At 39.1% G+C, this 16,576-nt stretch overlaps 1 protein-coding gene across 3 annotated transcripts in view; it reads left to right on the top strand.

The window, feature by feature from the left end:
• The window catches only part of LOC149083237 (MFS-type transporter SLC18B1-like), a 201,983-nt gene that overhangs the window by 111,549 nt on the left and 73,858 nt on the right, over positions 1-16,576 (top strand). For all 3 annotated transcript variants that reach the window (XR_016193225.1, XM_089236451.1, XM_089236452.1), the window contains exons 10-11: positions 5,669-5,760; positions 12,092-12,187. Coding sequence is in view for 2 of the 3 variants with exons in the window: in XM_089236451.1 (XP_089092577.1) it covers positions 5,669-5,760; positions 12,092-12,187 (188 nt within the window). In the remaining variant the exon portion in view is untranslated. The remainder of the gene's footprint in view (positions 1-5,668; positions 5,761-12,091; positions 12,188-16,576) is intronic.

Consider the following 16,576-nt stretch of genomic DNA (forward strand, 5'->3'; position numbering starts at 1 on the left):
TGCAGCAACACGACGAGGCATTGACTCGGCTAATGTCTGAAGTAGTGCTGGAGGTAATTGACACCATGAATCCTGCAGGGCTGTCCATAAATCCGTAGGAGTAAGAGGAGGGTGGAGATCTCTTCTGAACAGCACGTTGCAAGGCATCCCAGATATGTTCAATAATGTTCATGTCTGGGGATTTTGGTGGCCAGCGGAAGTGTCTAAAGTCAGAAGAGTGTTCCTAGAGCCACTTTGTAGCAATTCTGGACGTGTGGGGTGTCGCATTGTCCTGCTGAAATTGTCCAAGCCAGTCGGAATGCACAATGGACACGAATGGGTGCAGGTGCACCCATTCATGACCATTCAGACAGGGTGCTTACGTACCTGTCAGAGTCGTATCTTGAGGTATCAGGGGTCCCATATCATGCCAACTGCACACGCCTCATACCATCACAGCCTCCACCAGCTTAAACAGTCCCCTGTTGACATGTAGGGTCCATGCATTCATGAGGTTGTCTCCATACCTGTACACGTCCATCAGCTCGAAGCAATTGGAACCGAGACTCGTCAGACCAGGCAACGTGTTTCCAGTCCTCAACAGTCCAATGTCTGTGTTGTCGGGCCCAGGCGAGGTGTAAAGCTTTGTGTCGTGCAGTCATCAAGGGTACACGAGTGGGCCTTTGGCTCCGAAAGCCCATATCGATGATGCTTCGTTGAATGGTTCGCACGCTGACACTTGTTGATGGCCCAGCATTGAAATCTGCAGCAATTTGCGGAAGGGTTGCACGTCTGTCACGTTTAATGATTCTCGTCAGCCGTTGTTGGTCCCGTTCTTGCATGATCTTTTTCCGGCAGCAGCGATGTCTCGTAAATTTAATTTTTTACCGGATTCCCGATATTCACGGTACACTCGTGAAATGGTCGTATGTGAAAATCCAAATTTCATCGCTACCTCGGAGATGCTATGTCCCATCTCTTGTGCGCCAACTATAACACCACATTCAAACTCACTTAAATCTCGATAACCTGCCATTGTAGCAGCAGTAACCCATCTAACAACTATGCCAGACACTTGTTGTGTTATATAGGCGTTTCCGACCGCAGCGCCATACTCTGATTGGTTCCATATCTCTTTATTTGCATACGCATGCCTTTACCAGTTTTTTTGGCTCTTCAGTTTAATTGTGTTAAGGTGTTGGTGGCTGCAGACACCCATACTTTTGCAGTGTTTTGTTTTTTATTCTTTTTTTCAGTTAACAACTCTATTGTTAATGGAGTTGGTTGATCCTAACGGCAGGATCATTTACTATTCTTGTGTCACGTCATAACTTGGTCCTGACGACCTTGACCATGACACCAGGGGTCGTTTCCTCCGTTTTTCTATGACATCACCTGAATACAAATCCTGGGATTGGTTGGCTCTTTTGACTGCCAGACCTGTTGTGCCGTGACTGGCGTGGTTTTTCCGCTATATAAGAAAGGTGTGCCGCTGTGCCGATGGTTCTCTGTTCATGCGCTGTTGCTGGTTACCTCCAGTTACGAACTGAGACCTTTTTTTAAGGTGAGTGAAGCCTATTTCTAAACCTAGAAGTAACCCATTGTGTCACAACTGTAGTGGCAGGCTTCCTCACCGAATTTGTTTTGATAGAAGCACATCTCATGCTCGATTTGAACGAGATGTATAACGCCTGGCTAGGCGCAGTTGGGAGTTACTACGATATCTCGCTCTTGAGTGTCGTAGCCACTAGTTCTGCCACTTGTTACGTAAGTGTTTCGATGGCTGATGGCGAATCATTTCGATCTTGAGTCGACTGCAGTTGCGATGACGACAATGGCTGGATTCGATTTTGGAAAGTGACTTTAGCCACTTTGTCAGCAAGGACACAGCAAGTTGATCTAATGGCTCGCTGCAAACCGATAACACTGCTTGAATATTTGACGGTAAGCATTGCATGCACAAGGTGCACAAGAACTCGTCAGTGACTTTGTTGCCGGAGAGTTCTTTCATCTTCCACAACAATTGACTTGGCTTTTGATCACCCAGCTGTAGCTCGTTCAAAAGTTCCTTGACTTTTCGATGTTCCGTCGTGGTGAACTCATTTATGAGGCAATCCGACAAGGCTTGATATCGGTTGATTGCTGGAGGATTTAGTATCAGATTCAAGATGAAAGACAAGCATTCTCCATCTAAGGAAAAGACCAAGGCTGCATACTTTGTGTCATCGTTAGTGATTCCACTCAGCAGAAAAGCACTGTTGAACTGTTGAATCCATAGTTGTGCATTGGATTTCCAAAAAGGAGGTAGTCCAATTCTCACAACTTAAGCATTTTCATCCGCCATCACTCAGCTCCAATGGGAGAGAGAGAAAAAAAGAAGAGAAGAGGAGGAGGAGAAGGTCACGCCAGGAGAGAAGGAGAGCAGACGATGTGTGGACGAGAATGTGCTTCAGGGGCCTTTTTGAGGGGAGAATTTAGTCATCTTAGGCTGAATACATAGTGAGACGAAGAGCAAAGTAACGATGGGAGAAGAGATCAGAGCAGCGAAATCAAACACACTGATTCTAGTGTGCCTGCATATAGTGGCATCCACCGCAGCAGAGCGGGAATTCTGCGACAACCGATAAGAGCAGCGCAATCAAGATATTCTGTTTTCCCCGCTCTGCTTGCTTGTGTGTAGCTTCAAGATGGTCGTCAAAGGGCTTGTTTTCACTGTTAAAAAGCGGTAGTGAGGTCAAAAATGTCACCAGAATTGTTGATAAGTTTTCGACGTACTTCAAATGAAAACAGCAAGTACCGAAAATATAATTTTCATATATTTCCCGTCAGACTTTTTTCGTGTGGTGTGCACATGCTTAACCAAACCGAAAATGATTTATATTTTGAATTAATAATATTTACATTTTGAGTTTTAAGCTAATTTATTGTGCACCGTGTGTGGGAAAATGTATTTGAGTAGTCTGAATTAAAAATCATGCATTTTTCTGTGGAAAAATTGGCAAGTTTTTATTTGTTTGTTCATTTTCTGTGTACCGCCAATATTTCCATACTGGAATCGTACCAAATATTTTTATGCTGGATTTTCATGTGTTAATAATTACGTTTCTCGTGTAAAAAAATGAAACAAACAAATATTTATACAAATAAAGATATTCAAACATATTGGGGGGAGAGATTTTCCACTTCTACACCCGCCTATGCTAATAATACAAATTTAAACGGTAAGTGGGGGGCTTTGATAAACTTGATATTTTTCTCAATTTTTTACACATAAATTTAGTAGAAAATATTATTGATCTTTCAAGAAGTGATCACACTCAAGTACCGCAGGAAAAGGTGTAGGGAGGAAAGTGACCAAAATATGAGGAATATTTCCGTAGCTATATTTAAAAATAGTGATAAGATATTCACACAACACTATTATTTCTAAACTTTTGTCTGATCAATGATTTTTATAATTATGAAATTTTTAGGCATTCTTTAATTTAAAAAACCAAGCTAGATACGAGTACGATATTCAATACTTTCTGCTATTGTAGCGTATTGGTATGCTACATTTCCGTGATTCACGGATCCAAACAATTCAACAGGCAATAATTAAACTAGGAAAGTTCCAGATCAAAACATTTATTGCTACAACGTACTTAGAATAGGTTACATGTTAGAGTTCAAATGAATACATGTTAATTCTGAAATCGACGACACTGATTTGCAAAATGACAAAAATAGGTCTCACCCAAATACAGCCGAGGATCAGCTCCTACTATCAGCGTGACATCGTTGAACAACTCGTATGTCCTACGTAGAGAATGAAGTGTTCCTTTTTTCAGATGAGGCGATGTTGACCACTTCAGGAAGCTCATCTCAGGAACGTATAAGAGTTACAGCACCATCCCAAAGTTGCACCACTTGTAGAACTCGCTGAATCACACCAATCGGCGAAACATGCTATCGACCATCAGCACTACGTTGAAGATCTAGTTGTACATAAGTGCAGGTTGCCATATCATTGTAGATATCACCCGACCCTTTAAAGGAATCACATTCCATCTGACTAGAACGCACAATAAATGACTATTAATGACTAGAAGATTATGTTTGAACGAACTGCCCATACCAGCCGGAGTAGCCTAGCTTAGAAGATCACGTTTTTACGACATTAGTATTATCACAACAACTAATTGTTAGAGGTTATTCAGCCATCAACCCCACTGAGTGGAGTGAGAAGTTAAACTGCTCGGAAGTTAGGAGATTAAATGCCCAGTTTTTCAGGTTTATCTAGCGTATTTATAATAGCTGAAAACAGGTTTGTTCTCGGCGCACTGAGAGAACAAGTTTCCTCCAGCGCATTGAGAAAACTATGACCTCAATCCTGTTGATTTGCATATCCTAACACAATAGGAATTATTTCGGATATTCTTTAATTCGGGTTGGTAATAGTTCGATAACCATGAACGAAGCAGGCCGGACTTTTATCCACGATATCGGCAATGCTATTGAGGGTGAGACCAAGACAACGGATTGTACATAATCAGTGGAAGTCTGCGGCCCTCTGCAAACTAAACAAGGTAATTGAAAACAAATATTTCTTTACAAAGAATAATAACTTATATTGAACATAATCATCAGATGTCGTTGACACAACCAGGTCCTCACCCGGAGGAAGTGTTAGCTAGTTAACTAGCTAGGGGAGGGGAGGATTATCTCGGGACATTGGTATCAGAACACATAACGGGAGACCCAAAGAGGCAACACATTACACTATATTAAACTCCCCCACTATGCGTACTATGTTTCTTGCTCGCAGCTATATTTTCATCTCACTTCTCTTCCTTCTCATTTGTCGCTTTGCTCGCCGCTTCCACTATGTTCTTAGCCTTAACCACAGACATAATGGAAGCTTGGAAAGAAGGAAATTTTCGAAAATGCATGAGATAAAATTTTCAATGAAGATGGACTTTCTTTCATGGTTAATGTTCCTATACGTCGCTGGTCACTGTTTTCAGAATAAACATTTATTACGACGACACATAATAATTATTTTGGTTAATAAAAAGGAAGACAGGCATAGAAATTTTGAACCTCATACTTTCGTGTGTAGTGACTCTCTGCTGTTGTTTTCCAGATGGTCATCTCTAGTAGCCGTGATCATGTGATACACGCGAGGTCGTTGGCCAGACTCTTGGGGGTCATCTGTGTGGGACACCACATATGTATAAGAATTCATTTTGATAGTAATTGTGCATGATTTTTGCATGTTGCCGTGCCATTTTCACCTCAAGATATGGAAGAAGTTAGATAGCAGTACATGTATAAAATAAACATTCACAACTTTGATAACATAACATCAGAACATTATATGGGGGGGAGGGGAATGTATGCTTGCCTGTAGCCTGACTTTATGATGTTTCCTGTAATGAAATAACAGCTCTACCTACATAAGTTTGGAACTTGGAAAGAAATTTAGGCCAGCATTAGGGCTTCATGTACAAAAACATCTCTCAGAAAACCTTCAATCAGTGGCAGAAATGCATGGATTGAGGATTCAATCCCAAGAGGATAGCTTTAATGGTGATTTATAACAATAAGGTCAAAACTCAGTTAACAACATTTTACTGTCAGTTGAAACATTTTTTGATTACTTTCTGTAAATATTTTTACATTCTGAGTGGTTTTTCTTATTTTGCAGGCTAATAAATACCCAGTTATGGTCATTGGCCTTGGTTTCGTAACCATTTCCCTCCTTCTTCTTGGTCCTTCTAAGTTAGTTTTTGTGCCTGGGTAAGTAAAACTCTGAGATCTATAAGAAAAAAAATCAAAGAAAGTATCAAAATATGTCATGTAGCTGCAGTTTTATTTACATACATAGTGTTTCGTATAAAGTCTCTCACAAGTACTCGAGATGGCAAAGCACAAACTAATTTGAAGGACAACACAAATTTATTTTACAGTACAGCTATGTACACATATTCACAAGCATTGATTTGACAATACATGCTAAACAGAGAGCCTCATGAAAGTGACTTCTCTAACAGACGAGAGATCTCGTATTTTCAAAAATTTGACAAACTGCTTATAGTTCTGCTTTGGCAGCACTTTTGTATAGGCAAAGAAAAGTCGGGAAGCTTTTGGCAAGATTTTTTGGTGTCACGACATTGCCAAATTATCGGAGGTGTCACTAAATTTGCCAAGTTAGTCATCAATTTGGGAAGATTTATAGGGGAATGTGGTAATGACTGTTTACAAGTGAAAGATGACATAATAAATGATACATAATTACTATTTAAATAATTTTTATAACAATAGCCACTTGCCTCTTCATATGTGTAATGCAGGTCTAGTGAGTTCCAAATAGGCACATGATCCATGGTGAATACATGATCCTTTCTTCCATGGTGAAATATCAGATGCATCCATATTTAATAAATATTTCCATTTATTCAGGAGCTCAGTTTACAAACACTCATATATGTATACATGTGTATTTTTACCCATTTGCACCCATAAGCAGAATAATCCATGAATGGTGAATAATATCAGTTGAATTGTAAAGTTTGCCTCAGAATTTTAACAGTTGTTACTTGTCTGTGGTAAAACAATGTTGGTAAAACTCGCGAAGTGTAGAATAGAGTAGTACGTCTTAGGCTTTCATATTTTTGTGGTTACAATCACTGCTTGAGGCAAACGTGGTGATTCAACTATTATTATTGCTTATCAAATATAAACTGATATCATATCATATATTATTTTTCTCATGTAGCACATTAATGAAAATCTGGTTGGCAATTTAAATTGCAGAATTACAACAGTTTTATTTGATAGATGACAGAAGGGGTTCTAGTTCACTGATGTTTCTCACATGTAATTGCAATGTCCCTTATGGGAGTTGCTTGCAGAGTTCGAAATATCCAGTAAGAGTAGTAGCAAACGACAAGTGGAAAATTATCACAACTAAACTTTTGCATGAAAATATTTATAAAGTTCGGCGTTAGTTACACAATTTTAACACAAGATTATTCTACATAAAACCCTCTATTCGATATTGAGAAAGGAACCCTCTCACCAGTTTATGGTCAGTCAATAATCAGTCTTTCATTTGCCGGTCGGGAAGCCGAGGTTGACAGTCACTTCGGTGCAGTGTAGTCTGGTCAGTACCAGCGGAGATCTCTCGGTTAGAGACCGGATCACGTCGATCAGTTCCAGGATGCCTCTCGGTTGAGGGCCGGATCAGCTCCAGGGGGCCTCTCGGTTGAGGGCCGGATCAGCTCGATGTTACGTTACTGCATGTACCTTTAGACGAGGCCAGCTGCTATGTTATTTTCTGTCCAACACCAGCAATGGAGTTTTTTCAACTATGAAGATAGAATAATCTTTCGGTTCCGGACCTGCCGAAAAACAAATTCAGACACTTTAAACTATTTCATTTTGAATAACTATTGGATCATTTTCCCAGCCTAAGGCCAAATGATGTGGTAGCAAGACGGAGAACTGTCTAACTAGAGGGTTCTAGTTTGAATGAACAAAACAAAGGAAGAGCAGAAGTGAGAGCGTTGTTACAACATACGGTCGGTATTTAAAGGAAAAACTCCAGACCGCACGTGTCTAACCAAGCCAATCAGCTTCAAGGCCACTTCATTTGCATGCTATCGCAGGCCGACATCATCACGATCAGCCTTGATCATCACCATACGACCACCGCTGCCGATGAATAGCAACAAAAGGTAAGGATACATGTTTTTATGAAACGGCGACTACAGACTTTTACGCCGGGGCCCTTCGGTACGTTACATTCCCCCTGCCAAAAGAAAGAAAAGTTGAAGAACAAAAACTGAAGCCCGATTTTCCTAACAATCCACTACCCGAGGAAAAAGAGAAACCTATCAAAAATATGAAATCTACAATTCATTCAATAATTAAACCCGCATGAAATACACTTTTCATATAAATATACACTCAAAAAGCATCAAATCCCGCATGAAATCATAACACAAAACACAATATAAAACACAGACTGTTTGATTTTCCTAGCAAAACTAAGAATGGCCTGCTGATTGCCACCACCATGGTGTATTCGTCAAAGGACGTCACATCCCTGTTAGATTAGTCAATATCCAGGACAAGCCGAAGGAGGTTTGAAAGGGTGAAGAGATTGCTACATTTGTTCCCGTCACGTGTGTGGTTCGTGATTCGCCAGGAAATCAATCAGAGAATTTTGGAAGTTTGTTCGAGAGCCTCATAGGAAATGCCCAGCTGACAGGAACCGGTCCATCTGGTGGGAAAGAGGCATGAAATTCTGAAATGTTTTTTCTACATCATCAGCTTATGCTGGCTGAACCAGCTTAACGCAATATCAAATCGACACCAGGGGCCATTCATCAATCAAACAACATCCTAGAAGACTTCCATTTGCCAGGCAAGAAGTCAGTAAATTGATAGAAGAAATGCGCATCAACAACGTCATCAAACTGTCAACGAATGCATGGTCTTTCAGAGATGCTGCTGTATTCTAATTTACCTGGTTCCCGGGTTATTCAAAAAATCTGGGTCCTTTTTGAGTGAAAGTGTGTTTCAAAAAAAAATTATGCCCCCTCCCATAATTCACTAGTATCTCTATGAATTTTCTTCCAGCATGCCCCAGGTCTTTGATCACCTGCTTATATTTTTTCATTGAGACTGAACGGTAGGCCCTGTTATGGGTAGGAGAAGAAGGTATCTGTGGATCAAGTATAATTCCTTTCTAAAAACATGTTCTATCCAAAGGTTCATTTACTTTCATTGTCTACTAGGAAAAGCGTCTGAGAATTGAACATATAGAATTTAGCACATGTAATAAATCTAAAACAAATTTACAGTCGATCCTGGGTTCCAAACCCATATTTTTTACAAAAGCAAAATTTGGGGTGGGTTATAAAAGGGGAGGGCTCTTTTCTTCCCCCTCCCCCAAGATCGAAAATTAAAAATATTTTTGTAGAATTAAAATATTGGAATAAAGTAATTTCTTTTTTTTTTATATTACCTGTTAATTAAAAAAAATTTTCCAGTGTTAGTGACCCAAACTTTCTGTGAAGAATTAGATCCTTGTGCCCCTCCAGAAGCTGATTCTGTGTACACACCCATGATTTTTGTGATGCGAAATGGTGACTACCACGTAGCAGCTAGCTGACAAAACTGGATACTCAAGGTCAAGTTTTTACAGTTTTCAAGTTTTAATTAAATTGCAGAAGTTGGTTTTTTTAAAATGTAAGAAATATTTATTGATTAATTAAATATGGGAATAGTGTTAATTACATAAATAAACATTTTTGTTTAATTAATTATTAGAAGTTTGAATGATTTTTCAGAAATTTGATTGTTTTTAATGTTAATACTATTTAAAAAAAAAAAAAAAAAAGATTTAAACCAAAAAAAACCCGGTTTCTTGGGTTTTTAAAAAAAAAACGTTTTTTTTACCAACCCTGGTCTCAAGTGATGATCCTTGGAGCGACGAGAACAACCGGAAAGCCCAACTAGAAGATCCTGACTTATGACCACCAATGGACTCCAAAGAATCCACCTGGAATTGACCAACTGGCAAGATGTCACCTTTTCCAGTCCAACAACCAAAAGATTCTGGGTACTATGGGACTCCCTTGAAATGAGAGTTGGCATGCTGTGTGCCACAAATGGGAGTCGGAAGACAGGAAAACATTCAGATGGCAACTCATTCTACCCAGAGGCTGTGTGAAAGAGGTCTTGAATGAGTTTCATGGGATTCCGACCAGTGAACACCTCGGCATAATCAAGACTCTCCAGAAGGTCTGTGAACAGTGCCGCTCGCAATTGTCCTCCGCACCTGGGACTGCCTTCAATGCTACAACGTTGGTGCGCTATTGAGAGAATCGCTTTTGACATCCTCAGATTGTTACCCAGAACTCACAATGGCCACAAGTACATACTTGTGGTGATGGACTATTTCACCATGGGGCAAAAAGTGTATCCCATTCCTGATCAAGAAGCAGTTACGCTGGCTGAAGTTTTAGTGTGAAATTGGGTGGCTCGATTTGTGGTCCCCATGCTGATCCATTCTGACCAGGGAAGAAACTCCACTTCAGCAGTTTTCGGCAGTATGTGCAAGCTTCTAGGAATGGAGAAGATGCAAACTATGCCGCTTCATCCAGAATCTTACGGGATGGTTGAGAGGTTCAACAGGTCCATCATGAACCACCTCTCGCTCTTCGTGTTGCAGAACCAACAAGATTGGGATTTCAAGCTACCACTTTTCCTGCTGGCCTTCCAAACTGCTGTCCATGATGAGAGCACCGGATTTTCACCCGTGCAGATGCTCATGGAATGAGATCTTTGGCTGCCAGGTGACCTGCTGTTTGGGCAACTGCCAGATACTCCTCTTCCATTGGAAGCATACATTTAGGGGCTCCAAGAGCATCTCGAGGATGTGCTTCAAATTGCCAGAGACAGGATCAACATCGGCTCCGAAAGGATGAAGAACCACTACGATGAGAAGGCCACACCTTATGAATTCAAGGGAAAAAGACCTCCTCTGGCTCTGGAACCCAAAGCGTCTGAAAGGACTTTGCCCAAAACTCCAGACATCTTGGGAACGACCCTACAGAGTCGTGAAAAATCTGAATGATGTGGTAATTTGGATTCAACAAACTCCATCGTCAAAATGCAAGGTAGTCCACTTCAACAGACTGGTTCCCTACCACAGTGAGTGACATTAGAAGTGAGTGACTTAAAGATTGAATTGTCGAGATGAGCAATATTATATATTTTAGAAGAGGGGGCAGTGTTACGAAAATTACCAATTAGTGCAATTTGTGGAGAACCCCTTGGGATTTATGTCCTATTGCCAAACCGGAAATACGGAGATACACTCAAACTGGAATGTCTCTTCTGACTTTAGAGAAGTGGCTCCACTAAAGGAGTCTATAAAAATGATGCGATCAAGAGGAGGTCAGTCAGTTGTTGGACTTTATGCTCATTGTGAGAACTCTATTTGTCGTGTAAGTAGTTGTTTTTCTGTAAAATAAATCGGTGACGTCCTGCAAATTGTCCCTCTTCTTATTTCAAGGACTTGCGAATAATCTTCTGGAACAGTATAAAGACATTTTCTTTCAATATTTTTACTTTTTACTAAAACATTTGAAAAAAAATTTAATTTTTGATCTCGGGGAGGGCAACAGGCTCCCTATGACTCTTGCTTACTACATCACTAGTCACAAATGCATGAACTCTGGGCTGTTACTTTTCTAGAAAATTTCACAGCAACATATAAATAAGAAGGTAGGAAGAACTTATCTTTATGCTACGCATATGTAGACAACATAACACGGAGGATCACAATTTTAAAAACTAAGAAATGAGGTTATTGATTCTTTGATTTTTAATAAAAATATTTTGCCTTTCGATTCAGAATAAATATTAATTTATTAATTTCCATGCTTTCTCATAAAAGTGTGTGAAAGCACCTTTGTGATACTTGGTGGAATAAGATATTTTTCTTCGAATTATTTTTAGTAAATTTTATGTAAAATTTTAATGTGTTATATGTGCTAAATTGCTCAATTAATCCTTCAAAAAGCAGACATTTTTCCAAAACCCATGCAAAAAAATGTAAACAGGTGTGCCCACTATGGGACCACCTCCCACCTTCAAAAAAGAGTTATTATTTGATTTGATATATTTATTCTCATCATATTATATATTTATTGATATATTTATTCATTTTCATTTATGAGAAATTCCCTTAAAACATCTTAAATCATCGAAACCCCTTCCCCAAGGGGGTCATGACCAATGCTTTGGGAACCACTGTACCAAGGCAATGTGAAAATTCTTTCAAGAAAGAAAACTATTTTCAGACAGTTGTATCTTAAGGACTGCAAAATATTATTCCCCTCAGGCGGCAGAATTTCCAGGAGCAGCACTGAATGGATAAGTAAGAATTAAGAGAATCTGTGAATTTACCTCCCATCTCTTCCTGAGGAGAGAGAGGCATTACTGTTGGAAACGTTTACCTTTACTTATGTATTCATTTGAAAATGCCTTATACATGAATCTGCTTTTTCATAAGATAAAAAAATTTATTGCACATTTTATTTTTCTCCCATAGGTCAGTTGGTTTGAGCATTATAGCCATAATTTTGCTTGGTGTTTCTTTTGCTGCTGCTTATGTTCCTACATTTGAAAGCATGTTTATTGCAGCCATGTAAGTTTTTCTAAAATATATCGTAATAAAAAATTCAGCCTCTCTCTCTTTAGTTCATACAAAAGAGTAAATTTATAAAATATAAGAGATTAGATTTTAATTTATGTATATTTTTTTAATTTTTGCTTGTTATTCAATTTTGGTGTGTCTATTTTTCATATAAAATTCTGTATTTCAATCCCCAAAGCAGAATGTGCCAAACTCTGCGACGGACGTCGCAGAACAATTAGCGTTACTGCAGAACAATTTGGAAGAATTTTAAGAAAAAGTGCAAAAGAACACTATTACATGTTTGGGGATTTTTACCGCATAACATTTCCAGTCAGCTGAGGGCTCGTCGCAGAACAGTGCTAAATATTCTGCTTTGGGGATTTCAATTTTGGTATTATCTTTGTTTTTTTAATTTATAAAACAATTATTTATGTGTAATGTTTAATTAATAACTTGGCAGAAGAGAAAATGTAAGTTTTTTAAATGAATGTTGGAAACTTGACTGAGAAATTTTGAAACACATGGAATGCATTAGAGCTCAAAGAAGTGGCTCATATGCAGAGAGGCTTTGTGTATAATGTGTTATTTATCAAAATCTTCACGTGATCAGAACTGTGCTGGCCATTCTTTTTATTCTCTCACTGTGGGGAGAGCTAGTTTAACAAGTTCATTGCCAGACTTCGGGGCCATGTCGTCCTCCAAGTTGTTTTTTTTTTTTGAGGGGGGGGGGGAAGCTTTTGTTATTTAATAAAAAATAATAATTTAATAGAAGACCAAATTAAATAAAATATTGTACTCAAGTAAAGTTTTAATGAAAACCTTAAATAATATGGAGGGCCTTTGTTTGACTCAGATTCTGTGGGTCCACTCATTAAGATGCTGTTGACTACCACTACTAAACCATACTTGCACCTCATATATATTCCTCTTTGGAATTTCTAATGAATCTCTACATGTTTGTGTGACATGTTACATCTGTACATTGTGTGAGTGTACGCTTGTGCATGGTCCGAACTTAGGGTTACCATCCATCCTCCTTTAGGAGGACATCTCTCCCCCCCCCCCTTTTTGGTGTCATTTCAAGGGTCCTCCTACATTTTAGAAACTTTGTCCTTTTGTTCTTATTTTTTGGTTTCTGGAGTAATTTTCTCTTTTCAGGAAATTTTTTTTCCACTCTGAAACATATCTCTTCATTGGCATGAATGTTTGCATGTGTGTTTGTTTTTTTTCCCACACATTTTTACACGCTTTGACCAATGCCCTCCAAATTCCCGGATGAATCCAAGCTGCCTCCAAGCAGGGTAGACGCTATTCTAACCATAGCCCAGCTTGCCCCAAGATAATATAAAAAAGACAGTCTGAAAAACAGCTCTGGAAAAAGAAAATTTCAATTTTCATTTTCATTTCAAATACCATTGTTTGTTCACCAACAGCAGATGCCGTGTACTGAAGAGAAGGAGGTTACCTATACCATTCAGAAATAAAGAAAATAGGATGCACATAACACCCAATTTTGATTCCTCTGGCGCAAAAAAAAAAATTCTGAGAGTATAGAAAGAAAACCCCCTCCTCTCTCCAGGCGAAGTAATAAAACTGACCAGATAGTGGACACTTCATTAAAAACGAATATCCTTTGCAGCTATCAGAAGCCTTATTCTGTCTCTTGTAGAGTTGAAAGGCACATTTCTTTAATTTTTTTGGTATGTAGGAGAATTGGAGGGCATTTTGTTGGGCAAAGCACCAGCACAAGAAATCCTGGGCATGATACTGTGGAGTCTGAGGATTCCATGAAAAGTATTTAAGCATAGACTGTGTGACAATGCCAAGCACATTGTAAAATACATAAACAGGCCACCTGCGAATTCCTCATCTTATATACAAATACAACTCCACAACAGGCAAAACGCCCAACGAGATGGCTGGGAAAAAGATGCCCATATAAAAATATGGATGTCATATATTTCCAAAAAAAATATAGCAACCTAATTAAAAATGCAATTAACAAAAATTATAATCAATATATACACATGATAAAATACTATACAATGCCCATAAAGAATACTTATGGTTGTCTTATACTAAGTATGTATAGCTTCTCGATTTACCCCAACATGTTTATTGTATTTCTTTTTAAACGTGTCAGTTGTATTACAGCTTACTACCTCCGGGGTAAGCTGCACGGTTTAAGCTACAGTCGCTTTTTCGCAAAATGCGAAAGAAAATCTTAGAATGCGAAAGAAGTGATAGCCACTTTCGCAAAAATGCATACAGGAGGTACGGAACAAGTAGACATTCAACCATTAATCATTACATTAGCATTGTAACATTTTGCTAAAGCTTTTCTCCCCATTTTCGCTTTTTTGCGAAAGGAATTTTTTATCTAGCTTAAACCCTGGTAAGCTGTTCCATTTATTAACAACCCTATTAGAGAAAAATTCCCTGCGACACCATAACCTTTCATTGTCCCTCACCAATCGATACTGGTGTCCCCTTGTAAAAGCAGTCGATTGGCAGTGTACTAAAAATTCATGGTCCATCCTATCCATCCCATTGAAAATTTTGAACACTTCGATCATATCTCCTCGACACCTGCATTCATCCAATGTAAACATATTCAAAAAATGAAGTCTCTCTTCATAACTCAAGCCCTGTGTGCCAATAAGGACATGCGTAGCTCTTCTCTGCACCCCTTCAACCAAGTCTATGTCCCTCTGTAGGTATGGTCTCCAAAACCTTACAGCATACTCCAGTCCAGGATGAACTAAGCCTCGGAAAAGCGGAAGAATGACTTTAGGAGAACGCGAAGAGATCTTTTTGAAAATGAAACTGAGCATTCTATTCATTTTTTTGACCACCGCTGAACAATGTTCAGAAAACCTAAGCCGCTTGTCAATGAGAATTCCCAAGTCGGTGACCCTAGTTGCATCCAGGGTAGTGACACCATTCAACTCGTAAGAGAACCGTGGGTTGTTCGAACCAAAATGAGCGACCATGCACTTATCAACGCTAAATGTCATGCTCCATTCATTCATTTGCCCATGCTGCAATCCTGTTTAAGTTGGTCTAGAGCAACTCCCTATCATTTTGATTCCCGATTACCTCCATTAGCTTCACATCATCTGCGAATTTGCTGGTAATCCCATCGATACCCTGATCTTGTACCATATTTCCTCAGCATCTTGTCTACTACATCTGTGCCACATTTAGTGCTATTGTAATAAGTGACAGAGTTCTTTTTTCTTTTTTTTTTGCACTGTTATCTGCAGACATATTCGTGTGCAAGGTGCTAAGAATTATGACATTCTTTTTGCTCTTGCACCTATATATCATGAGTGTGTTGTTTACATTTCTCAGTGCAACAGGACTATTGTGGCATTGAAGTGTCATGTGCAATTGTGGTTCTCTTCACAGAAGTAAAATAGTTGTCAGTTGTGATGGTGAGTGCCCGAGTGGCATGGTGGTAAGATACTCGTCTACCATCATGAAGGTTGTTGTCTGGGTCCCGGGTTCGAACCCAAGGGAGGATATAGATAAGATATTTTCCCTAACGAACTTGAGGCGACCACTGATAGACAGCGCCTTCACTTCCAACCCATCTCACTAATGGCAGTAAATTGCAATATAGCGATATGGCCAAAATTGGTGTTTGGTGAAGTAGTAGTTGTGATGGTGCATCCAGACTTTAGATATGGCTGCAGTAAGACCACTCCCCCAAAGTTGTGCATTGACTGGTTGCTCTTTATCTTAGCCCAAATACGGATAGCCATTCAAGACATTGTTCCTCTCTTTTTTGACAACTTATTGGGTGAGTTCAGATAATCATTTTCATAACTAGAGAGCCCAGATTATAAGCAAATGCATACGTGCATATTTGTTTGCAAATTTTGACCTTTTTCAGTGCTACTGCACAAAAATACATAAAATTGAAGAATTTCAGAATAAGTGCATATTTTGAAATTTAATGAAAGTTCAATCACATTTTTGTAATTTTTTGAATGGATATTGCTTTTAAAAATGCACATGATAATAAGCAATTGGCAAGTGTTCATGGCCCCCACAAGGGTGGAGCTGACAGGGTTCTAGCCTTGGGACCTGGGACAATTACTATCATTTTTTGTTTTTTGATGCTATGAATTCACTATAGAAGGGACCATAAAAAGTCTGGCTTGGGGGCTCATCAAAGAACTCAGCCTAGAAACTCAGTTCTAGGATGTGTGGGGGGGGGGGCTATGCAAGTTTGTATCTCGTAAAAATGTAAAAGATAAACAGAATTTAGAGAAAGGATTTTTTTCCAGTGAATCACCAAAGATGTTTGTAACCTCTGATGGTATCCGTTGCCCAAGCCGGATTGAAAAAAATGAACTTATTTCATCCTCGTTGAGATAGAGCGAGTATTAC

This window comes from Pholcus phalangioides, unplaced genomic scaffold, assembly GCF_987345545.1.
Source record: "Pholcus phalangioides strain wild (caught in Gottingen) unplaced genomic scaffold, Ppha-v1.0 ptg000009l_1, whole genome shotgun sequence".
In the NCBI taxonomy this organism is placed as follows: Eukaryota; Metazoa; Arthropoda; class Arachnida; order Araneae; family Pholcidae; genus Pholcus; species Pholcus phalangioides.